This window comes from Eimeria maxima, genomic scaffold (assembly GCF_000499605.1).
Source record: "Eimeria maxima Weybridge genomic scaffold, Emw_scaff9, whole genome shotgun sequence".
Taxonomy (NCBI): domain Eukaryota; phylum Apicomplexa; class Conoidasida; order Eucoccidiorida; family Eimeriidae; genus Eimeria; species Eimeria maxima.
Genome location: NW_013566847.1, coordinates 40,523 through 64,441, shown reverse-complemented (window position 1 = coordinate 64,441; position 23,919 = coordinate 40,523). Strand labels below are relative to the sequence as shown.

The 23,919-nt window shown below is 49.0% G+C and overlaps 3 protein-coding genes across 3 annotated transcripts; all 3 read left to right on the top strand.

The window, feature by feature from the left end:
* On the top strand, positions 1 to 6,553 carry EMWEY_00001790 (hypothetical protein; the record flags this gene model as incomplete). The annotated part of the gene is made up of 11 exons (XM_013483007.1): positions 1 to 634; positions 853 to 1,200; positions 1,331 to 1,519; positions 1,613 to 2,051; positions 2,411 to 2,636; positions 2,866 to 3,199; positions 3,481 to 3,614; positions 3,723 to 3,830; positions 4,001 to 4,190; positions 4,569 to 4,918; positions 5,051 to 6,553. The coding sequence occupies 11 exons, from the start codon at positions 1 to 3 to the stop codon at positions 6,551 to 6,553; spliced, it is 4,455 nt and encodes a 1,484-aa protein (XP_013338461.1).
* Positions 6,554 to 8,266: 1,713 nt separating this feature from the next.
* EMWEY_00001780 (Protein CBR-KLP-6, related) lies at positions 8,267 to 13,002 on the top strand (the record flags this gene model as incomplete). Its single annotated transcript, XM_013483006.1, has 8 exons — positions 8,267 to 8,888; positions 9,122 to 9,220; positions 9,565 to 9,764; positions 10,289 to 10,427; positions 10,572 to 10,669; positions 10,959 to 12,254; positions 12,441 to 12,598; positions 12,768 to 13,002. 8 exons carry the CDS (start codon positions 8,267 to 8,269, stop codon positions 13,000 to 13,002), a joined length of 2,847 nt encoding a protein of 948 aa, XP_013338460.1.
* An 8,100-nt stretch (positions 13,003 to 21,102) lies between these two features.
* On the top strand, positions 21,103 to 23,611 carry EMWEY_00001770 (hypothetical protein, conserved; the record flags this gene model as incomplete). Its single annotated transcript, XM_013483005.1, has 5 exons — positions 21,103 to 21,231; positions 21,415 to 21,894; positions 22,100 to 22,363; positions 22,565 to 22,808; positions 23,181 to 23,611. The coding sequence occupies 5 exons, from the start codon at positions 21,103 to 21,105 to the stop codon at positions 23,609 to 23,611; spliced, it is 1,548 nt and encodes a 515-aa protein (XP_013338459.1).
* Between the last annotated feature and the right edge of the window lie 308 nt (positions 23,612 to 23,919).

The following is a 23,919-nucleotide window of genomic DNA, read 5'->3' as shown; positions in this document are numbered from 1 at the left end:
ATGACGCGGAAACATGGCGCCCGCTTCCACGGTGCTTTGGACAACGTGTTAAGTCAGCTGACGCAGCAGCAACAGTTGGAGGGGGAAGCCAACATAGCTGCAACTTCGGCGATCAGGGACCAGAAGACATTTGATGGGCCTGTCAGCTCATCAGTACGGAAGAGAGAACTGATTGATGTGGGCTACAATGCAAAGAAGAAACATTGCGAAAGGCGGCTTCTGCTAAAAGACCCGGATCAAATTGGTCTTGGAAACGTACTAGATGGGCAGACCCCACTTTTAAGGAGGGATATGTTCAGGAGGAAGCTTTTCCCCATTCGATTTGAAGACTCCGCCAGGAACGTTGAAGAAGTCCAGCAACTGCTCATGAAGAGACAATCTGTTGCTCAGCTCGTCATTTCCCTACTCTATCTTGCAATGCTGCTTCTTTTTCTATCACATGCTCTGGAGATCACTAAGATATTCGAGACAACGGATGGAATTGCATCCCCGCTGAACTCGGCACTTGCACCCACGGTTTCCAGTTTCAACTCGATTAGCTATAAGGTGGCGAAAGCTGAACAAATATCATCTGCAGCACCAGCAGCTGTTGTTCAGGATTCGGGTACGTCGGAGAGTATCCTTACGCTGAAGAGTAAGGCAGGAGTGGCTTCTTGGCTCCTCTACGGTTTTATCCCGCTTCTGTATGGACCATCATCACAGACGAGTAACTTGGGCAGTGCAAGAATTGTCGGCAACTGTTTCAGGCTAACCTTTCGGCAGGTGTGTTGAAAAGAAAGAAGAGAGCTAGCTGTATTCCATTGCTGGAAACACACAAGCTCTCGTTCTACTTTTCGTTTTTCGTGTACGTAGCTGTTCTTGATTTTCCCCATGAGCCTTCAACATACGCTTTGGATAGTGGGGCCCACAGTGCAGGCGCCTACGCGACCAGTGCCACACGGAGGCGCCTACTCTGTCAGAACCACTTTTCTGTACAGGTTGAACTGGAAAACGTTGATGGATTCGATCTCGGGTATGATGGTATTTGGCCCATAACGACGGCAGGTGCCGCCTCTAGAATCGCAGCAGCAAGACTGCGGTCCGACAACCCCCTGGTAAATCCATCAGGGTCGAGGTTCACCTACTCGTACCCTTTTGCTGCTGTTGGGGATGACAAGGCTTTTAATAAAATAGGGGGGCACTACCAAGTCATTTGCGAAGGTAAACCGCGTTGCATGAACACTGGAAAGTACCACCAATGCCAATGCACGATAGCTGTCCATTCTCCACACGTAATCTCCATTGTGCATGGGTCACTTGGAGATTAGTAGTGTGTTATGAATTACCGCAGATTCAATGCAAGCAGCTCAAAATGCACTGCAACAAAACCAGGCCCCTTCTCGCTACCCTCCTTGGTTTGTCCCGCTTCCAGTAATTGCTGATCGTCGGACCATTTCAACTGTAGTTGACTTCTTTGCCATTAACCCGATCACGGAGACGTTCGCGCACTGCGCTGTCCTATTTGCCTTCACCAGTTCAGGTACGGTTCAAACTTAATATCGGAGGTAAGATGCAGTGGACTTTGGTTACCGGCACTGCAGCCCATTTTCTTTCCCGATGCGTGCGTATTCAGGCACAGTTCAGAGGCCTCTGGTGTTAGTCTCGTCATTGATGCCGTTCTCGGCACAATCCTACGGTCTGGTGCGGTACACATCACTTGGCTTGATGTTGACATTCCTGCTTCTGTACCTACTGTGCGAATTCGTGGAAATGAAACGGTTGGGTTTCAAATCTTGGCTTAAAGGAGGCTGGACGATATTTCTGCTGTTCCATCTTTTTGTGCTGCTTGGCTTTCTCTCCTCCTTTTCTGCCTCACAAGTCATTGCACTTCTAGCTCCCGAAATTGGAACAACGATAGGGGTTGATGGATACTACAATACTTTGGAAGCACCCCGTGCAGCTAGCGAATCAGAGTTTTTCCAGTTGGTCAACAGCTACTACAATTTGTTCAGTGCAAACGACGTCTCCCAACAAGCATGCATTATATTTGGTTCTGTCACCGCTTTATCAGGGTGCGTCTTGATAACCCGATTGATCCCTGCTACTGCAGGCATAGGAACTAAATCATTACAAATGACATTTCGCAAAGTCAAGTTCTACATACTGGCATCGAGCTTAGGAATGTTGGCAATCGTCCTCGTCTTTGTCTCTCTTGGAAACATATCATTTGGCACTGCCACTCGGAGTTTTGCTGGCTACTACGAAAGGCAGGTCCACGCAATGACGGCGATGGTAGCTCCACTTCAGAACTTTGCTTTTGCGTGCACCTCCGTGGATTATGACTGAAGAGGAACAAGCAGGCATAATCGAAGACAGCTGCATTTATGCATCCCCCTTATGCAGGTCAGTTTCTTCGTTTTGTGTGCTTCAGCTTAACGACATCTGCGGCTCTCCTGCTGGGTGGGACGGTTGGGAACTACAACCTTTACATGATGACTTCTGTCAATCCTGTCCTTGCTGGAGTATTTTTCGTGCCTCTTTTTTTGGTCTTCTCGGCGTTTGGATTTACCATTGTAACTGCTGTGGTGCTGAGGAAACATGACTTCTGTGCTGAATCAGTACAACAAGGCGTCATCAAATACAGACTCGAAGGACAGGTAAAGTGCTCACGCGCTGTGCTCCAGTTCGTTTACGATCTTCGTGCAGTATGGTAGCCACCCATTCCACATCCAGGGCGTGCATTCTTGCAGCCTGCACTTTTGACGGGAGAGCGGCCTTGGCTGGAGAACATGTCTTGTGTACGCGGTCGTTGCACAGCAGGTATTTCGGACGCGATACGAGTGGCTAGTGCATAACGTAAAATATGGGTGCTTAGCTTTCTGGAAGGCCATGATTGGCTTTTGGAGGGCGCAGACGGTGGCTCTTCCCGCTGATGGCGCTAACTACGGGCTGGATGATGACGTCGAAGAGGCAAGGGAGCTGAAAAGCAAAAGAAAGGTCAAACGGCGGTCAGCCCTTGCGAACAAAAAAAAAGGGGAAGATTTTTACAGGCGTGAACACAACGAAGAGGAAGAACCGTCTTCTATCGAGGCAGACAATGCTTCACCGCCCTATTACCCCCCTTGGGTGTGGAGTGCAATTGGCATGCAAGATCCTCGAGACAAATACGGTTTGCAAACTGGGGAGGGACAGGGGTTCTACGTGGACCCAGGCAGCATAGGTATAACTCAAGTTTATTGACCTAATGAAATCGTTCCCCGTTATACGTGCGGAATAATCCTTGCATTCTGATCATTCTGCAAGACACCAGTATGTAAACGGTAGCACGTTAAATTCAGTGCCCTCCTCAAAGTTTCTTTCCTGTGTATGTGTGGGGAATATGTCGGATGGACAGCATGGAAGGAAGTGAGTGGGGAACTTAGCAGGGGTGCAAAAGCAATGAGTTTCCGGTTAATGCACTGCACTTAATTGGGCCTTGCGAGCCATCGTTCCTCTGCACAGGTACATACTCTAGGACATACGGCTGTTTCAGCGGATTTAACGTCTCTGGCGTAACAGACAGGTCGAACTGGTACTTCACCCCGGTTATCCCGTGCACCCAAGTAGCCGAATATCCGGCCCCTTCCATTGCCAAGGTACACTTTTAGCACATCAGGCATAGAGCGTTTTGTCGGTGTGCCCCTTTGGGAAATTCTATAGCACTCGAAGCCGTTGCCGCTGTCTGTGCCCATGGCACTCTGTAGGTATACGTGATGGTGAGAAAACAAACACAGGAAGACCACGAAGACGCGTGGAAGAAGCTCTTCGTAATAGCGTTTGTTGCAGTCATAGTCGCCACTGTCAGTCTACAAGTGAGTTCGCAGAAATGCCGAACCACGCTCCTGCCGAATCATGACTTCGTGACGGAGACTACAGCTGCTCCATAGTAATGCACCTTCTCGTGTGGCTTTGAGAAGCAGCACCACTACACTTCAGAATTATCTCCTAACGAATAGCGATTTCTGTGCGTATCTTTGTACAGCTGTCGGTTGACGTAACTGCAGACATGAGAGAAATGTCTGGGAAGGCGATTTCCAAGACTGAATTTCCATCGGATCCTATCGAATTCACCTGCAAGGATCCTTCTCTGGGTGTGGCTCATATTTTTATCGTTTGCGTCAGTCAAATAGCACCACTCACCGAGTTTTCCAGTTCATTTAAGGCAACTGTCGGTTTGAAAACCGATAGGCCATAGCGATGTGTTTGTGCCGTTACGATACACATCATGTCCTTCTTCTACAGGCTTACCGGATATAAATGCTAAAATAGTTATTCCCAGCCAGCACCTCTTTAGCGTGAACTCGTCTAAGGCCCTGTACAGCTGGCTACAGGCTGACAGCGGACTAATGGGTCTGTTAGCCTCTACACCAACAGCTGCGATTTCCGACGAAGTCTTTCCAAGGTTAACCATGTCAGGTAATAAGCTTTATCGGTTGGATTTAGCTTCTTGAGTGACTATGACAACATTCCGACCCCAGCCCACACGTGCCCCACGCGTTCTACGCTGAAGCCTACTGTACAGGCCTCGCCGTTGCGCTTGGTGGCTGCAGGTGCAACGTATCAGCAACTCGTGCTGTCTAACTGGAACAGCGCGATTATTCCACGTTCTGTTCGTGTTACTTTAGCACTTCGGTGCGAAGTAGGGTATCCAGCTCAAGTTGGCTTTACGTGTGAGTCGCTCCAGTGCAACTATCAACCGCTCTTCGAAACGACCGCCTTCCGAGCATTTTTGAAAGAACTCGCACACCAAGACATACTGCGGGATGTAGTTGAAGAGTTAGCTTTTTACGCTGTTCTCGTAAACCCCAATGCTGACAACATGGTATTGGAGCTGTCAATAAAATTCCGCCGAGACCGTGGTGGTACAGTAGTTCCCAGCCTTTGTGTTGAAGCATACGAGGTGATTTTATGGCCCGAAGCTGTACCAGCCGCAGTGAAGCAACAGGTGGTATGCACAATCACGAGAGAGTACCGGTGATACGAACTTTCTGAAGTCACGTATCAGTTTGCCATTGTGTTCCTTGTGGTTCAGTTGCAACCGTATGCCACCTGGCACTCGACAGCGATTGCATCAATCGCTTTGCAAGTAGCAGCCGTTGCTCTGTTCCTGTTTTTCGGCTGTTCATTCTTTGTGGAACTATACCGTTTGAGGAGGAACTTAAAGGAAGAGCGTGATGACTACAGTTTTGGCTTGTGCTTGGGGGTATTCTTCGTCGACGACATCTTCAATGTCTTCGACTTAATTGGATTTGGAGTGCTGGCAGGCTCAATCGTTGTGTGGGCACTTCACGTGCTTGCCTTAACGCATTTCCAAGTGTTTAATATGACGACAGACCTTGCCACAGCTTCAGCAGCAGCTGCAGCCGGTGGCACACAAGAAGCAGAAGCAACTGCAGCCGCTGGCGTACTCTTCACGGCAATAAGCTCAACAGCTAACTCACTGAGAGCCTATGCTCAGTTAGCCGCCGCTATCTTGGCTGTTGCATTTCTTCGGTTGATCCGCATTGGACGCAAACGCAAACAGTTAACCTTGATGTTCTTCGCTCTGGCTTCTGCAGCGGAGGAAATGATCCAGGTTCTGATGGGGACAACACTGGTGTTCATTGGGTTTACGTATGTCTGCTTCTTGTCCTTTGGGCGTCAATTGGAAAGCTATTCAACCCTCAGGAATTCCTTTGTGTCCACAATTATGCTGACGACAGGCTTTTTCCCGCTGTCGCAACTCTTCCATGCGGATGCTATTGTAGCGGGGGCCTTTATTTTCCCTTATCTCTTTTTCATGGGGGTAATATGCTTCAGCTTCTTCCTATGCGTTCTGCTTCGATCGCTGGCATCCCGTGCAGCTGAAATAAAAGCAATGGAGCGACTTGGGAAGGTTGCGGATCGTTCAGTATTAGAGTCCGCACAACTCTTTTTTGCGGAGCTTTTCTGCAGATTGGGTTCAAAACGTGCAAGGGTACAAAGGCAGCAGCAAATGCAGGAGCAACAACGCCTGAAACTGCAGGAGGACTCAAACGTGCATTTTGGAAGTGCAACGCCAACGGACAAACAAGAAAATATCGCTGAGGTGCTAAAGCAAGAGGACGCAGAAAGGAGGCGAAGGGAGAAGCCGCTTAAAGTTGTAGAGTTGCCTCACGACGTGGTTACCAGTGCATTATCTGACGAGCAGTATGCTGCGTTGCCAGAGGAAGTTCGTTTGTATGCAGCTCAAGAAGCAGCTTTTTTTATCGACCGATTCCGCATGATGGCGACACAGATGAGCCTCGGCAGTGGCAACATTGTGTCCCTTCTACAACAGCTAGAGAGCGAGGCGTATGCAGAACTCTCCAGGCTCTCTCGCGACGTGGCCCAGCAAGAAGGTCATCTGCGGCATGAACTGTCAGTGTACGCTTCCCAGGTGGTCAGTGGGCAACAGAGGCTGACGGCGTACATAAAGTACATTGAAAAGGCACTGAAAGATAGGGAAGAAGAGCTTCAGTTACAACAACGGGAGGTGGAACTCCTTGAATCCCGAATGGCGGGTGACTTAGAGTAAACTTGGATGCGGGGTATTGGCGTGCCTTATACAACAATTAAGACACAGTTCGACAAAAGGAAGCAATAAGCGTGTAATAACTGTTATATTCTTAATATTGCTCACGAATACAGTGGTGGTCGAATGCGTATATACGGAAATTGCCCCGGTTTTGGTTTCGGGGCTGCTACTCTAGCTGCAGTGTTTCCGCGCAGAGACTCGGCTTCTTGCACACTTCATTATGGGGTTTTGGAAAGGCACGTTAATGTCGGTGTGTTGGTTGGAGTTCGCCTAGCGGTGGATATTGATAACATCTGTTTACTGCACAGCAGTGACCAGCTGCAGGATGCTTGGCTGTAGCACTAATTGCTGTAAGGGCAGCTGACGGGTTGCTCGGGTGCTTATACATCGCGCAAATGAAGCTACAACAGAGCTTTCCCAGGGGAAAATTTGTCCTATTTCGGGTTTGAGAGTTTGACACCTATTTGTTGTACTCTCCGAAGCTTTTGCTTGGACGGGGATTGAGTGGTGCCACTAATAGACATTCAATTAGCCATATCTGTGGTGGGGTGAGTTTCCGGACAGACTTTGGAAGTGCTACCAACCCACAGATGAACCTATAACTGTTCCTGGACGGTCTATGAGGAACTGTAGCATTCCTGTGGTGCTCGTGGCACAGGAGTTTCACTGGGCAGCAACACCTTAAGTCCTTATTCGCCTACTCGCAGGTTGCTCAAGGGAACATTATTTTTGTGTCTCGATGCTATACGTAACTGACCACCGTACTCGCCTTGGTTCGCAAGTCCCGTGTAGAGAGTACAGCAGGCTCTACGAGTTCAGAGGCGGGGTGCCTGGTTTTGCACACCTCCAGAATAAGGGGCAGAATATCTCACTATTTTACTTGCGGCGCAGTATCATAGGTTTTTACGTTTGTAAATACTAAGGCATTCATCCTCCTCAGGTGGTCTCGAGCACTCGCACCAACGCGCAAATATTGGACAAGCGCCCGTGTTACAACTGTACGAACATATTTGATCTTAAACAAACATAAAGTACAACTTACGCATCGATTTGTTAAAGCTGTTTTTACAGGAAACGAGACCAATTAGTGGCCAATTCCTACGGCAAATTGACGTCGTTGGCAGGAACCACAAGCACAGACTCCAGTTCGGGGGTGGAACCTACTGAAGAAAAATTTGCCCGTTTCATCTCCCCTATGATTAACCTTAAGAAAAGATATCAGTGAAATAATAATCTGAATTATTCATGCAATCTGCATTGCTCACAGCGTGAACGGTGCCACTGAACGGCGGAAGGGAGACGCGAGTCCGATTGCGACTGTCCACGAAGCGGGAGAGAGCTGTTTTGCACCTGGTATTCCGTCATAGATGACAATTCCACTGGGCTTTTGAATCAGCTTTGGTGTGTGGTTGTAGACGACGGGTGCCAAGCGTACTAAAGGGCGTGCTGAGAAGTATTTCAGGGTCACCAGATACAGTACTAGGGGGGATCAGGTGTATGCTCGCCGGCTAATAAACCACCATAAATACATCTCAGAACTATCGTAAAGAGGCAGGGGAGGCCTGTCGATCCTGCACAACCACGTGTTTCCTCCTGGTGGATCCAGTAGAAAGTTTGGATGCTGTGAGCAGGGCAGGTACATAGCCAGCATCTGCGACATCACCTCCAAGTAACTTATGGGAAAGGGTGCCTTTCGAAGATCGCACTGGGAGGATGTCATCAGTTAAAGTGGCGGTTCGTGTACGGCCCTTCAATGACCGTGAGAAAAACATGAACGCACAACTTTGCATTAGTATGGAGGGAAAGGCGACAACAATTGACAATGCCGAAGATCCCAAAGGTGGTAAAAAGACGTTTTCTTTTGATTATTCTTACTGGTCCCACGATGGTTTTGAAAACGATGAAACCGGCTATTCTCGCCCCATTAGCTCAAAATACGCAGATCAACAACGCCTGTACAATGAAATTGGAAAGGATGTGCTCAACAACGCTTACGAAGGCTACAATGCATGCCTATTTGCCTATGGCCAGACTGGAGCCGGGAAAAGCTACTCCATGGTTGGATATGGAGCGAACAAAGGTATCATTGTTCGTGCATGTGAAGAGATATTTGCCCGTATCGGCGCAAACACAGATCCTACTCTACAAGCCCAGGTGCAAATTAGCATGCTTGAAATATATAACGAACAGGTGCAGGACCTTTTGATGCCGATAGAAAAAAGGCCCAAGGGAGGCCTCAAAATTCGGCACACCCCACAGCTCGGAACATTTGTGCAAGATCTCACAAAATGTCCAGTTGACTCGTATGCAGCCATCCAAGCAAAACTTGATGAAGGTGAGGGCCAAGCTTTCTTGCTTGGAATCCATTGGTTGGATAGGATATACAAAGTTCGTCATTGCTGCTGGTTCTGCAGTTGTCGGAAAGCTATGGTGTGGACGTGAGATGGCAAAATCCTTCTATCGATTGTTGTGCAAGTGAGACGGGACAACAGAAACTGCCCGAATTATCCCGGAATGTAGTGTTGGGCATCCAAACAACACCGTATGGCGTTGTTTAAACGCATGCAGGAACAGCAAATCGGACGGTAGGAGCGACGCTCATGAACGCAACGTCATCACGGGCACACACTGTGCTGCAAATTAACTTCCGGCAGATCACTATAGACGGTACGTGAGTATTGCCCGGGGCAAATGAATCTCACAGCGATTCAAGGCAATGCATTAGCTTGGGAAGGAGGGAATTTCCTTAACAGCTACTAAGTATAGTGTTTCGTAGGCAATATTGGCATGCACCCAGCTTTAGGACACTATAAAAGGCATTTCATTTTCCATAGAGCATTTTAATTTCAAGACTGCTCTCCAGCTGGAGAAAATGTGATGCCTGCAGAGTAATGCAGAAAGAACAAAATTCAGCATATGTTCCATGAAATAGTATTCTCCACAAGTGATGTGAAATCGTACGCTGTCGCAGCAGAGTGACTGTGCTCTCCACAGCGTGTTGGACTTCGCAGCTGGCACCGGAGAACCAGTCTCACAGAAGTCTTCTGAAATAAGCTTGGTGGACCTCGCGGGGAGTGAGAGGGCTGGCTCGACGGGCGCAACAGGCGATCGCTTGAAAGAAGGGTGTGCTATTAACCAAAGCTTAAGTGCTCTAGGAAACGTCATATCTGCTCTCGCAGACAAAGCAGCTGGCAAGCTCAAACCAGGGCAGGTGAGAGGCACACCTGAATGTTCAACCTAAGCGCAAACTACTACATACAGTTGCAACAGGAAGAGTCTCACGCTCTCCTGTTTTGACCAGCGCTAAGCACGGCACTGTGTGTAAACAACCCTACTAGGGAATACGTGTTCCACGTTAACGCTGAGCACAACTTGTGTAAGGGATTCACTTCTGCGGTCTTGAGTTAACTTCTTTCTCGTTGGCAAGCCCTTGTATTCTCTTGCTTGTACTAGACAAAACCCTCGTTGTGGTTCCAGTTGAAGATTGGACTATCTCTCGCCAGTGACCCCAGCAGTTCATTTTGCCTGCCGATGCCTTTGAAACCTGTCAACCAGTGGCACAATGCGCATACGCACATCTTGGGCACTCATGGCACTAAAGCATCCTCTCCTCCCTAACTGGGATGCGTGAAATCATATTTGTTCTGCATCCAGCTTGAGAATCCGGGAGCAAGATTACTCACCTACTTCTCGCAGGGTCCATGATGGTATCCGATACGTATCTTTTGGGTGCAGGTTGTGCCGTATAGGGACTCTGCGCTCACACGCATACTCCAGACGGCTCTAGGGGGCAACAGCAAGACATGCATGATCGCAGCATTGTCTCCCGCCACTGTAAATTACGAAGAAACTCTCAGCACGCTCCGCTACGCAGGTGATAAGACTTTTTGCAGCCCTTAATTTGGTGGGAATCATGGTGTAATACAGCTGTGCAATAAGGCCACTGTACTTAACGTTCTGTAAAATCGCACAACAGGCAACTTCTCCTGTTGAAACTTGCAACTTCATGCTGCATCAGATCGGGTCAAACAAATAAAAAATGAAGCTACTGTCAATGAGAACCCCTTAGAGAAGCTTATTCGGGAACTTCGGGAGGAGAACGAAAGGTTGAAGACAGTGCGTTCATTCCTCCACACTTTATGGGGGAAAGAAATTCTGCTTGTCCTGCCGGAACTCTGTCGTGCCCTTAGAACTTTTCTTCTTGATTTTGCTGTCTGCATCAAATAAATATGTAGAGCTGCAGAATGGATGCCGACAGTTACTCTCTCCATGGGCTACGGTTTTCGCATGGCAAAGGACATCCCTAGCTCCACCGTAGCCATGTACACGCTTCTATTCCCTTGACAGGCTTGCCTACGATGGTATAGTTATTTTTGCCTCACATTGGGGATGCGAGTATCTGTAGGCAATGGGTGGCGCCTTGCCAGATGCTGTGCCGGGTGGAGGCGCTGACCCCCAGATGGAGGAACTTCGCAGACAGTACGAAGAGGAACTGGAGGCAAACAGAAAGGCCCTACAAGAAATGACAATGTCATGGCAAGATAAGCTAGAAGCTGCAAAAAAAAGGCGACCTACAAGTGTAGAAGTCAGGGATACAGATCAACTAACTATACCTTACCTTAGCAATCTCAATGAAGACCCGCTTCTTTCCGGGAAGATTGTTTTCCCGCTGACGGAAGGGAGTAGCACTATCGGTAAACCGGGGGGGAATACAGAGCCTAAGTTCCACATTGGTGGCCTTGGAGTGTCTCCTCTGCACGCTGTTGTTGATGTAAGACACGCCCAACAGGACGGAGACGGGAGCGGTGCAACTGTCTATGAAGTGATGCTAACAGCGCACGGGAAGACGTGCATAAACGGTTTAGTCCTCGGGAATAACGAGTCTAAAGTCTTGGGACACAAGGACAGAATAATATTCGGGCATAATAATATGTTCGTCTTCGTTGATCCAACAGACGAGGACAAGACGCTACCCTCCTGGGAAGAGGGAATGAGGGAGGTGACGAAAGATGTTATTGATGAGTGCGCGACCCAACAGACACCTCAGGCCAATCTTGCTGAACTCAAATACCAGGAAAAGGTTGAAAAGTTGCAAACGGATATGCAAATTTTCGAATCTGAAAAGAAGGAGCTGCTGAGAAGGATTAAGGACAAAGAAGCACTTGTGCTTGCTAGTGAAGAGGATCAAGCAGAAGCAGAGAGAAAATTGAAGTTGGTTGCGGCTGAAAAACGAGCAGTGCTGCAGGAACTAGACAGAAAGGAAGACGAGTTGAAGGCTAGGCGCTTGCTTTTGGAAAGGGAAAAGAATGAAGAGGCAAGACGGCAAGATGCTGAGCGGGCAGCTCAAGTTTTTCTACACGAGGTCATGAGTAGAACAGCGTTGCTTGTGGAAGAGGCGAATGGGTATGCGCAAGAGCTTGGAGTGGGCGTTTACTTTTCTCTCAAGCTAAACACAAAGACACGGAGTACGGGAGGCCTAAGGAGCACTCTTATCGGAACATCCTTACAACAAACAGAGATCGTAATCCGAGTGCAGAGAGTGGACTCAGACGTTGTACAGCTGTGGAACTTGGACTTGTTCGAAAGAAAGGTTTTTGAAATGAGAGAATTGTATACGCAATGGGCGGCGGGTTCAAGGGCAGAGTCATATCTAAAAGAAGGCGTAACAGATCCTTTCGCTCTGGATTTGGACAGCTACCAGGTGGGTACAGCCTAGTAGAGACATACATATAAATACGCATGCCAAATATGGACTATATGCACCATCCTCTCACTTCTATGAAGTGTGTGGATGTTGCAAATCGTCAACCCTTCCGTTGTCCAAGTAACCGGACTTTAGAGGCTTGAATATCCACGCGGGACCGAGCTTGAGCTACGTGCGGTTTAGGTCATTGGAGAAAGTTATCTATACCTTGACACAATTCGTTTCCTCTTGCCTATTGAGTCAGAGGTATTCCCAATCATTGATGCCAACGGAAAAGTGTGCGGCAAGCTCACCCTTTCCGTTAGCATTGAAGTTGCTTCGAACACTGATGATCCGGATTGGTACGACAACGCGTATATTCCCCATTATTAGCAGGACTGATTAAATCAGGTTGCAACATCCTCTAATCACTTCCCATCAGCTACTGTTCTACGCACAAGCCGTTTGTAAGATCGAATCAGCGCATGCTATGAGCAGACATTGTCGAGTGCAACTTTTTTGAGTCACCAGCCAGGGTCGGATTGAGCAAGAAGTCAACATAGACGCTCTTCATTCAGTAGTGGACATTAAAGGTCGCGAGATGATCCTTACAATAACTGTTCACTCGGCACATGATTTGCCAGAAAAGCTTTGCAAACACCCCCAGGCAAGTGGAGAGCCCTTGCTTAGAGTTAATAATAAGGAAGGATTCCGAAACAGCACCTCGGAATTTGAGAAATGGACATTTGGAGCCCAAGGAAGGTGAGTATCTTGCCGTCTCTTACGTTACAGATTATCTACCGATGGCTAGATGGTGAGACGGATGTTTCTATGATGTCCCTGGAAGAAGCTTCTTGCAGCCCGACTTTCAACAATTCAAGGGTGTGTCAGCCTAAGTTCACATTCCCATGCCATACACGTCTGTGCATTCACAGCAGCAGGCAAAACATTTTCACGGTTACCTGCTTTTGCCAGTCGAGCTAAACAAACCATGAGGGAAGATGGAATTTGCAATATGGCACCTCCACTTTTGTTTGTGCTCAGAGCTTCACTGTTGTAGTCGACGACTCAACAGCTGAAAGCCTTAGTGGTGCCCTAGTATTTGAAGTCAGTGGCAAAATGGTTGAAAAGAAAACCAAGACGAAGGTGAGGAAGGGCCATGCTGCCAAGGCCACCAACATTACCTCGCTAAAGAGAGAGCTAGAAGAAAGTACCAAGACGTTGGGGATTGTACAACGAGTCCTAAACACCGAAGGAAAATCAATAGAACAACTTGTTAGCGTCTGGTGAAGTGAAAATGGAATGAACGGAGGGGAAACTGTATTCAATTAGCTGCAACACATACTTTCGGCGCTTTTCCTCGCGAAGCCCTTGAGGGAAAGTGCCCAAGAATTGAATTGTTAGAGGGTGCATGGATCACGCTGTTGGGTGAAGCACCCGGAAAAGCACAAGCAGCACTAGGAGCGCTGCCACGCCTTCACCGAGACTAGGCTGATTGGTATAACACCGCGGTAGCAACAGCCGCACTGCAAGCAGTGCCACAAGCATATGCGCCACTTAGTGTTTGAGTAACCAACAGGCCAACAAGTAAAAAGCACAACGATTGATTCCTAGCGATTGCACGTGCTAGAATAGCAGTACAGTGTACTGGCTGCTTTACCGTTCGCTTCTTCCTCCTGGGTGCTGCCAATTGTCTACAATCTCTTCCGTGGGAGGCAAGACGCAGCTCATAAGCAAACACCTTATCCTGCTTCAGCCTCTCCCGGGCATGCGTCAGTCGTTGGTTGTGTATCACGTAAAACTACTGCTGTGTGAACTTATGCTCTTTTTCCATTGGTAACAAGGAAGGGATGGCATTGCGCTGAATTGTAAATGGCAGCATTTTGCCGTAGGAAGCTAAGGAAAGACCAGGGTACAGGTTTATATTAAGTGAGGTTAAGTCCCCTTCACTCTTGCTCGATTAATCAGAATTCCTCATGAATGCCTGTGGCAGGGAGAGCATTTCTGTTGATAGCATTATCCCGTGCCGTGAGGCTATTGCCGCTGGCGCTGCTGCATGCCATTTCGTGGGGCTCAGAACGACAGTTTGTGGCGGAGGGCCTCCCCAGCAAGTGACAGCTAAAGACAGTCGTTTGACTTGAGTGTACTTCACAACTGTCCTATACCTTTTAAATTAAAATTTAATATTAAACTTCGGATTTAGGGTATTTGAAAGTAGTCTACGTAGTAAAGGCTGGAGGAAATTGAACACACTTCTAATGCCTATCTTTTGGTACTGAGTTGACAGAAATTATCACCGCGGCCGTAGTTAGAACAACCACTCCGTTTCTCAACGCCGCTCTTAATTCGTACAACTGATGTGTAGTCATATCCTACAGTTTCCAATGTTTGGTTGCACAGACTCCGCGAACTGTAGGCCCCAGTGAAGCTCACCCTGCTGGTCGTCTACGCCCACCGGACTAAGGAAATTACAGGAGCTACGTGAAATACACGCTGACGCATGATGTACAAGGAAAGGTTGATTGGCCTATGCGAATAATTATTTCCTCCGCATGCTCGCAAACCCTATGTAATTGAGCCTGTTCATCCCAGGAAACCTACCTATAGTCCCCCTTCGGGACCACTGGAGCAATGAATGCGATGCGGCAATTCATTCACAAAACCTTAACTCGGCCTTAGTATGCAACAGACACTACCTAAACTATTCAGTAATTGTCTACACTGATAGAGCATTCAGACAAGTAGTGTTGGCTTTGCTTGTGGGCCTTCTTGCAGGTGTGAGTTGCAGCAGTGCTCCCAATTCGCCACCTGTCTTGTGGTAGCTCTACTTGCTGGGGTCACTGAGACAAGGACGCCTAGGGACATGGGGTGATGCCAACTAGATCAACCCAATTTACATGAGGTACTTCGTCTCCATTGCAGTTGGCTATAGTTTATGGATGAGATCGATGGCTCCGTTCGCAATCGAGAGCTGGTGCAGCACACCCCCTGCGCCTGTAGTATCTGCCTTCCTATTTGTCGCAATTTGCCGCTCAAGAAACAAAACTTTTGGTACAGACTGTAAGCTAGAGTATTTACTGATGCTAGTCTACGGTTGTAGATGCCTGCCATCCGCAAACTTGCTACGTGTGCTAGCTGCTGCCGAAGTCGCTCAGCGCAACTGGGTAGCCCCAAGCGTTGCTCCAGACAGTGCCCGTTTCTCCTTGTTTCTGCTGAATACAGTAAAACAGTAACACTAAAACTCAGTAATAGCACTTCGTATGGCTTGTAGAGTGACTATTCGAGGTGAAGGGCTTCAGCCTCTGGCTGTTGACGAGCAATAAACACATGGTTGCAGCCGCCTATCAGGAACACCGGCAATTCAGGTTTCCTGACAGTGCTCTCTGTTCGGCTCCAGGAGCATTCAATTGTGGCACCAAAACAATTCCCTTTTAATTATTAAGTGCCAAAGTGTATTTAGGAATGTGAATTCCGCAAGATTGCATGGGGCGGGCTCGTAGAGCGACGCTGCTTCCTGGGCCTACATACCCAATGAATCGAAGCACGCCGGACTCGAGCACCATTGCTGCAACCGGATTCGCACTGTTCTACAAAGTATTGAAGTACAGCACTAGTAAATTTAGGAATAACACTTCTCACCAGATTGAGAGGAAGCCAGATTAACAGTAATGGCCGGAGTGCTTTTCCTCATCAGTTTTGCCCAGCCCCAAAGTGTCCCGTCTCTTCTTGATGTTCATTCCGTTAGCCAATTCCCTACTGATATACCTATTTGGTTCATTCGCTTCTCAAATCCCGTATGCCTTGCACTACATGACCTCGGTTTTAAGCCCCGTACAGTGTGCTGGCAGGCGCTACAGGATTGCCACCTGACATCCGGGGTGTGACATGCAGGACACAGGAGAGGGGTCCTTTCTGGGTCCAATGTTCAGCACAGGAAATATCTAAAACGACGGGTTCCATCCGCTGAGCCATTCTGTATTAAACGCTTGTTCTGCAAACCCCACACTTTTCAGATTTGAGGAGGAGCGCTGGGTCCAACATCTCCTGCAGCTCTCCAGGAAGGTTGTTGAAAGCTTCAGTTTCCTTGTTGCCTAGCTCTGTGCCGTAGAGCATCCATGCCTGAAACGGCCAGTTGGAACGATGGTTGGTACAATTATCACTGCCCACTCTTCTGCAGTAAACTAATGCATGCGCCGCTCGGGGGGAGCCAAGCCGCTTTTGTAGTCGTGTGTTACAGTTCGCAGAGGGTGGACGTTTGGGACTAAGACTTTCCGCGTTCTTGGATTGACTGCCTTTGATTGGAGAGGTGCTATCCAAAATAAGTCATTCAGCAGCAATTACGATGGGATAACCCAAAATCAAGTCAGACACAGTGAAGACTTCAGTCGTTCTTTTGTGAGGGTTGGAGTATAGCAAAATATGCATGGAGGTGCGGCGTATTTTGCAGCCAGCGCTGCCACCGCAGCGCATCGGGACTCCTCCACTGCCGTCTTCGACGCGGAAGGCGAAGGACCTACCCTTCACCGAGGAGGAAGGCTGCGCTCCTCGGCTTGGCTGAGTCGTTATGGACAACGGGAACGCCTTGGGGGTACATTAGTGTTGCAGAGGTTAGTCGTCGTTGCCGCATTGGCAGCGGCCTTCATTATCCTGAAATGCGCTTCTCATTTGGGTGGTGGGAGAGCCCCTGGTTGGTTTCGTAGGTCTCTAGCAGCGCAAGGAGGCTACACAGTTGAGGTAGCTTGCGGCGGCAGTGAACGACCTGCGTTACGAGTAGAAAGTGGAGTCGGTATATCTGAAGATGAGACCCAATGTGCAACGTACGGAAGAATTAACAGTGTATTTAACCTTTTGGATCAACTGCAACGCATCTGCGGAGAGCTTATTGACGGACGGGGGATTCTACTGCAAACCCGCATTGCCAGCTTCTACTTAATCGTCAGTTCCCAAGAGCTTGCGGCTGTTTCTGGGATGCTACCAAACACCCTGGAGATGCGCAGACTACAGCTCACGAATTCAGGCTCCGCTATGGCCAATGCCATCCTCAACCAGTTTCCTCGTTGCGAATATGGCGGCAACGCATGCCGACGGATTCGTCGGCTTATCGGCCTGAACGAGCTGCTACGAAGCCTCCCAAATACGTGTACGTTAGGGATTAAGCAATGCATGGCAAGGCTGCAGCATCTAGGGATTGTTCAGATGGTGTTCTTGACTAGCACAGTTACCCTGCTGAAAGGGCTTCTGGGTTCCCCAGAACACCGAAGGAGGCCATCCGACAAAGCAGTGGCCGATATGCTCACAGCAATGACCAGTCTCCGGCATCAACGCCGAAGCCAGATTTTCAGCGACCACAGCCTCGGACCGTGGGTAGCACACTACCTGGCGATGGGGACCCCCCAGTCTGTTGTGCAGAGAGAGAGGCAACGACAAATCCTCCTAAATAACGATTTGACGCCAGTGGGTGTGCTTGTCACGCAGCTGAGAGAGGAAGCTGAGCGCGTAATGGACGCACTAAGAAGGGCAACAGGGCAACTTGCTACTGCACGTACGTCTGGACACCCAGCCAGTGCAGAATCCGCGCAACGGACTTGGCCCCGTACCGCCTCCGGAGACCAGATGATACCGATCCCAACTCCCCGTTCAAACGGAACATATACGCCAGGAAGTTCACCCTCTGTCGTTCAAGATAGTGGTTTCAGCCGTGGACAAGCTTTGGGTTTGAGTGTTACGCTTGATCGCGGTCACCCGCTGCTTCGTCAACCGCCCCTTCACCCAGTCCCAGAAGAGCCTCCCTTCAGGCTTACAGACGACTCAGTGCAGAATACTTCTTGGCACAGAAGCGGAACGCCTTCTGCCAAAGTTCCAATATTTGGGGTATCCACTCACCACAATTCAAAAGTGGGGGAGGTTCCAGCAGGGTTACCAGGGCTACCACCTGTAGGCTTCTTGGGTGGAAATCAGGTGCCTGCGGCTTTGCAAGCCGTAGGACCCGCAGGTGTGCCGCATGTGCAGCCGTCAAACACACGCCGTGAGATCCCCCGGCGCCAGTCAAGAGAGCGGGCTAGGGCTACACCCTTTTACGGGGTTGCACTGGGCGAGCCGAGACCATCTGGTTCAAAGGAGCCTCAGCGCAGGTGACAAACTCTGCCAGAAGAACAAAGATAAGCTGCACTGAATGCTCAACTTCCGCCGTCTATGCAATCCCGCCTTGTGCCCATGGATGCCGTTAGTCACCCAAACCTGTTGGATACAGACAAGGTGCATGTGGGTGCTCTCCACATACTGCCATGAATCCCATTCAAACCTATGGGGATTCAGTCCTGGGTGCTGCGGTGAGTACATGGGGTGGGAACCCGTTGGTCTCGCTAACGGCGGAGCCGACCAGTTGCAACGCTAAGGACGCAGTGGGTGGTGAGCGTGTGTTTGATCAGGGTGCTGAAGTTCTTCATCGTCGCTGGCCGCAAACGTAACCTTTTGCCAGCAGTTGAAATGGTGAATATGCTTTTTCGCTCAAAGGGGGAAGCGATGCTGTAATGCAAGGCAGCGGAGAGGCGCTTGCTTAGGCACATGTTCCAGTAGAAGGTAACCATTGATCAATTGCGAGGGGGGAATGAGAACCATGAGTTATACTCAGAATAAACGGCACATCCTTGCCTCTTGCAGGGCAAGGCGTCATCGATACAACAATATTATTGGGTGAGGAAGTAATGGATAATACATGTGTTTTGATGCTCGGAGAACACTTTGTGCATTCAGTGGTTTTGATGCACCTGACGGCGAATAGTTTTCTTGGATTTGCTGTCAGCTAAATACCGCTGCGGCGGGCTTTATGCGAGGGAGGTTCAACTTGGTCAGGCTTCTGCTCTTCTGGCCCAATTATTCTTGGAAACTACTTATCCTGCAGAAGAGCCGGTCAGCCCGGGGTAGATGGCGAAAAATGTGCATGCATCACACTTTGTATGTAGGTCCCCTATTCTGGGTCTAAGAGCAAGCAACATCGCTGCTGCTGATACTCTTGTGATAAGACGCAGCAGTGAATTTTTGCTGGTCATTGAAGTTTGTTCGTCGGAGATATGTTTTCCCGGATGCTCCATGCCCGTCCGCGGTATTCGTTAATCGAAGTATGTGTATGGGTTACAGAATGTAACATTATGTAAGTTGATGTCCCTCTTCATTTGGCCAGCACTGCCAACCGAAGCAGTGCATTATACATAGCATGGGGCGAATACCGTTGTGCTAGCAACGACACCATTATTTCCTCCTGTCGAAAACAGGATACGAATGATCTTTGAGCTTGAGACATTGCCCCGAACCGGTTGCTTAGGGGAGATGCACAACGAACAACGCACCAACAGCCTAGTCCTGATCTTTTCAGGTATGCGCTGCACATTGGCAGGGTTCCAGGTACAACTCTTGTGAGGCCGACACATTATGTACGTTTAAGGGAGGGTAAATTATTCAAACCAGCTCATATCGTCGGACGTCGCTCAGATCATTGAGTGTCACAGCAGGCCATCTCAATGGGCACTGCACTGGTGACGAATGGGCAACAGGGAGACCAGCCCGTTCTTCCATATGCATTGTCGGGCAAAATCTTGAGTGCCTACCTCCGAAGATAGGTACCATATATTCTTCGGAGGAATGCAATATTCGGATGCTTTCAGGAACCCGTTTAGTACAATCTTATTTCACACTGGTTTTCTTCGTACCGGTTGCGCGTGCACTGTCCATGGAACTGTCAGCAGCTGGTGAATTAAAGTTCCCTATCTATAGAGTATTCGCACTAAGTGGCGTATTTTACACTCCTAAGGGGCTGAAGTATATCATTCCGAAAGCAACTCCAAGCCAACTGTTGGGGCGATTGTACTAAGCCTCAGGAATTGCGGGTGGAGGGGGTCACAGGTAGGAGCAAGTTGTTGCAATTTTTAGGACAGCTAGTGTCGCTAGTGGGGCGTCCATGGCGAACGATGGTGAAGCTTGTCCCTTTATTGGCTAGGGGGACAGATGACACAAGCTAATTGCTGGGATGAGATGCAATGGGATTTATGAGTAGTGCGGCAGGTTGGCGCGTACTCTCACAGTACAGGTTGGACACTAGATTTTTGTACGGAAGTTGTTGGTAGGGGCTGGGATTTTGCGGTTTTGCGTGGATGGATTGTCGAGGAGGCACCTGCGGTCTGTGCGCTAGAGGACTGCTGCTCTCCACCGCTCTTGAGATTCTCGCAGCTCTCCAAACAGACAAAATAATACACTAGAGCAGAAATAAATGGATGATATTGTGATTGGGGAGGGCACAAAACAGAAAACTGGATTAGGGTGCCTTGCGGCCGCCTGTCGGCAGTGGACATGGCCGGGCACTGTCTCCGACGATGATGGTGGAAGTATGTGAATTTCTCTCCCCGTGAAGCCTCTACAGCTAATTTGTATAATGGAAAGCATCGAGTTCAATTGATGCATAGAAAATATATGGTGTACAGCTAGAAAACAAGCCGGCAATGCGCGCCAACCGGAACCACCCTCCCGCCAGCCCGCCTGTGCTTGCGAATTCCTCACCGCGACTGCTGCTGTCACAAGGCGCTGCAAGAATCTAGCTGGCACCTTGGGTTTGCTTGTTTCATCTGCCCTCACGAATATTGTCTGATTGTTTTTTGTTTGTTTTCTTGTTGAGTAATTCATATTTCGATCTGCCTGTGGCTCTAGGACCTCCGGTTGGTTGAACGTAAACAACTTGCGCTGGCCGAGCCACCCTTCAGAGCGTCGTCTTCTGTGGCCTTCTATTGCTTGATCTGGCCATACACCGTTGAGCTTGAACTTTAAACTTCTCTTTGCTATCTTATCTTCTTCTTCGCCACCTTTCCTTATAGTCGTCATGGAGGTGCCCGTAATGAGGACCCGCGTGTCTTCGGCCTCCGCAGACTTCGACCTAGAAACTGCAGCAGGGAAATCGTACTCCCATGAGGAGCCCAAAGAGAGAACTCCATTCGATTATCTTAAAAAAGTAAGTTGACGACCCCTCATGTAGCCTTCCTGGGCCCTGCCTTGCCCGCCAATAGGCACCATCGAGGTGGCAGGCATAGAGCATGGCCGCTAGCGGCATCGCAGGTAACTTCTCGAGAATCTTATCCACAACGATGAACTTACATAATATGTTTGTCTGAGTTTTCTCTCCCCTGTGCGCCAGGCCAGCCGCCTTTGGCTTGCACTCGCTGCGTTTCTCCTCATCCTGTTCTTTTGCCTTTCGTCATCCGTCTTCAATCAGTCGCCTAGCGGCTCCCAAAACTACAACCTACATCAAACGGGTTCTACTACTTCGGGGGAGGATCCTTTGCTTGTTGGCCACCGCATAGCCTCTCTGGATCGCGTGCAGTCGACACTAGAAGCCCAACCGCACCGCCGGCATCTTCCCCACCACCACGTAGCGCATGCAGCAGCACAAACTCACGACAGCGAAGGCATGACAATCGAAGGGCAGCAGAAAGCACAGCAACACTTGGATGAAGAGGAAACAGATGAAGATGACAACGACTATGCAGAAGAGGACGAAGAAGAGTCTCACTTAGACAGAGAATATCTGGCAGAAGCGCATTCCGAATACCTCCGCAATGAAGAGCTTGACGAAGGCAAACAACATCCAGATGAACCAGAGTACATTGACATATGGGTACGCTTCAACAGCAAACTACCTACATCTCGGGCCTCAGGTGCAGCATCGACAATTTCGAAAGCCCTTTCATGTAACAGGGCACTGGGGTTAGATCCAACCTTCTTCTCTATGCCAAGCATATTCAAACATGCATCATGAACGAATTTAAAACAGTGTTCTCGTTCACAGTTTTATCTGATTGTGTTTTGCTGCGTCCGCACAGGACGGGGTATCTCACGAAGATCTGCATATATCGGAGGGTGTTCCTGGGTTGAAGACACCTCTCTACCGCCTCCCGTTTGTTGACGGACAGCACAACGACACTCACATCATCGGCGTGCATACAAAAAAGGTATATTTGCCCCGCTTTCTAAGCGTCAGCGGTGGCAAGAGACTCCCAGATATCACGGGCACATACAGGATGTACATGATCAAGGACGGGAGACCCAAGCCACACCTCAACCACGGCAGACTCATTTGGCAAAAGGTAGGCAAATACACATGTTTCGAATTTCCGGACTTTTCTGACGGATGAACTCAGAACATGGTAAATGACCCCGGAGATAAGCGAGCAGCGCTTCTGGCGATATTTCCAGTGCCCGATGTGTTTCCCACTGCTTCTTTTAGCATATACTTCATGCATTACAGACTACAGGGGACTGTGCTTTTGTCGCATGCTTGTGTTTAGGAGGGACAGAACTCGTCTATGTTTCTGTACTACGATCATATGCATCACACGTGGGTGTTCAACAACGAGTTGGAGCTGCGCAAGCCTCAGCCTTTGGCTTTCCTCGCCCATGGAGCTATTTTGCCCATCAGCAAAAGAAGCGACAGAACATTTCGAAAATACGGGGCCCCGAAAAGCGTACACTGGATAGTGAGAGACATAGTCAGTGGAGACTCTCGGCCAGACGGCACCATCAAAGTTGAAGGTAAGATCACCCAACTGCACACAACCCAAGGGGCACACCTGCTAAGCTTATCCCAGCATTTGGCTAACACCGGGATATGTGCAGAGGAGTCAATTACTAATAATAAGGGTAGGGGTGACGGACTAAAATGGAGTTTTCTGGAGTGTTCCGCGAACAACTCTTATGTGTCAGCCAGAGGCGATGAACTGGCCTATCCTCCAGTCTGGTGCTTCACTTGTATCTTGGTTTTGGCCTTAATATCTGCTTAGAAGGGTTCGCAGTCCATATAATTAAATTTTGCTTGGATTGGAAGAGGCAATAATTAGTGGGTTGGTGCAGTGTAGCTGGAATTTGAGGGGACAACCCTTATGTTGCTTTTTCTTCTTGCCGCAGCCGACCCACGGCGGAGTGGAGACGCAGACCTGCAACCGTTATTATTGCAGAAGGTCTACCACGCCCCTGAAGACGGCTCTCTTGACGGTGAGGGGGAAATGGATGACTTTGAGTTGTTTGAAGAGGAGCACGAAGAGGACGAAGACGAAGAGGAGGAGCTGCCGTTGGATGAACACGGCGAGCCTATTGCCCTACCCATTGGGGCGCGCAGCTTCCAACAGTTTATCACCCACTTGAGGACAAATGTATACCACACATTTGACACTTTGCACCCGCGGTATGATCACAAGGAAATACTCAGGGACCCCATCACATTCGTCGAAACCAACGCTCATCCAGACTTAGTGGGGCCCGAAAGGCTTGACGGCTACTCCCACGACGTCGTCCCCCACCCACTAAGGAAATCTATCCAAAACGAAGAGATTCACTGAGCTAGCAACTGGCTCAGTAGGTAGCTCAGCTAACCATACCAGTAACTCCAGCAAGGCCCCAGGGGACAGCTGTATTTGGCGCTGCTCTCTTTTATTCAATGGCCTTAAGTTGGGGGCTTTATTCAATCCTCCACACCCTGGCAGAGAAATCTGTTTTGTTAGCATTTGGGGTTCTCTGTGATTTAGCACACATCTGACTGGGATCTTGACTAATTTAAGTTGAAAATGTAAGAATACAATTGCGGCATCCCAACGTAGGCGGCTACATACCAGTGCCAGCGTGCAGCGAATGAAGATCACGATGCACA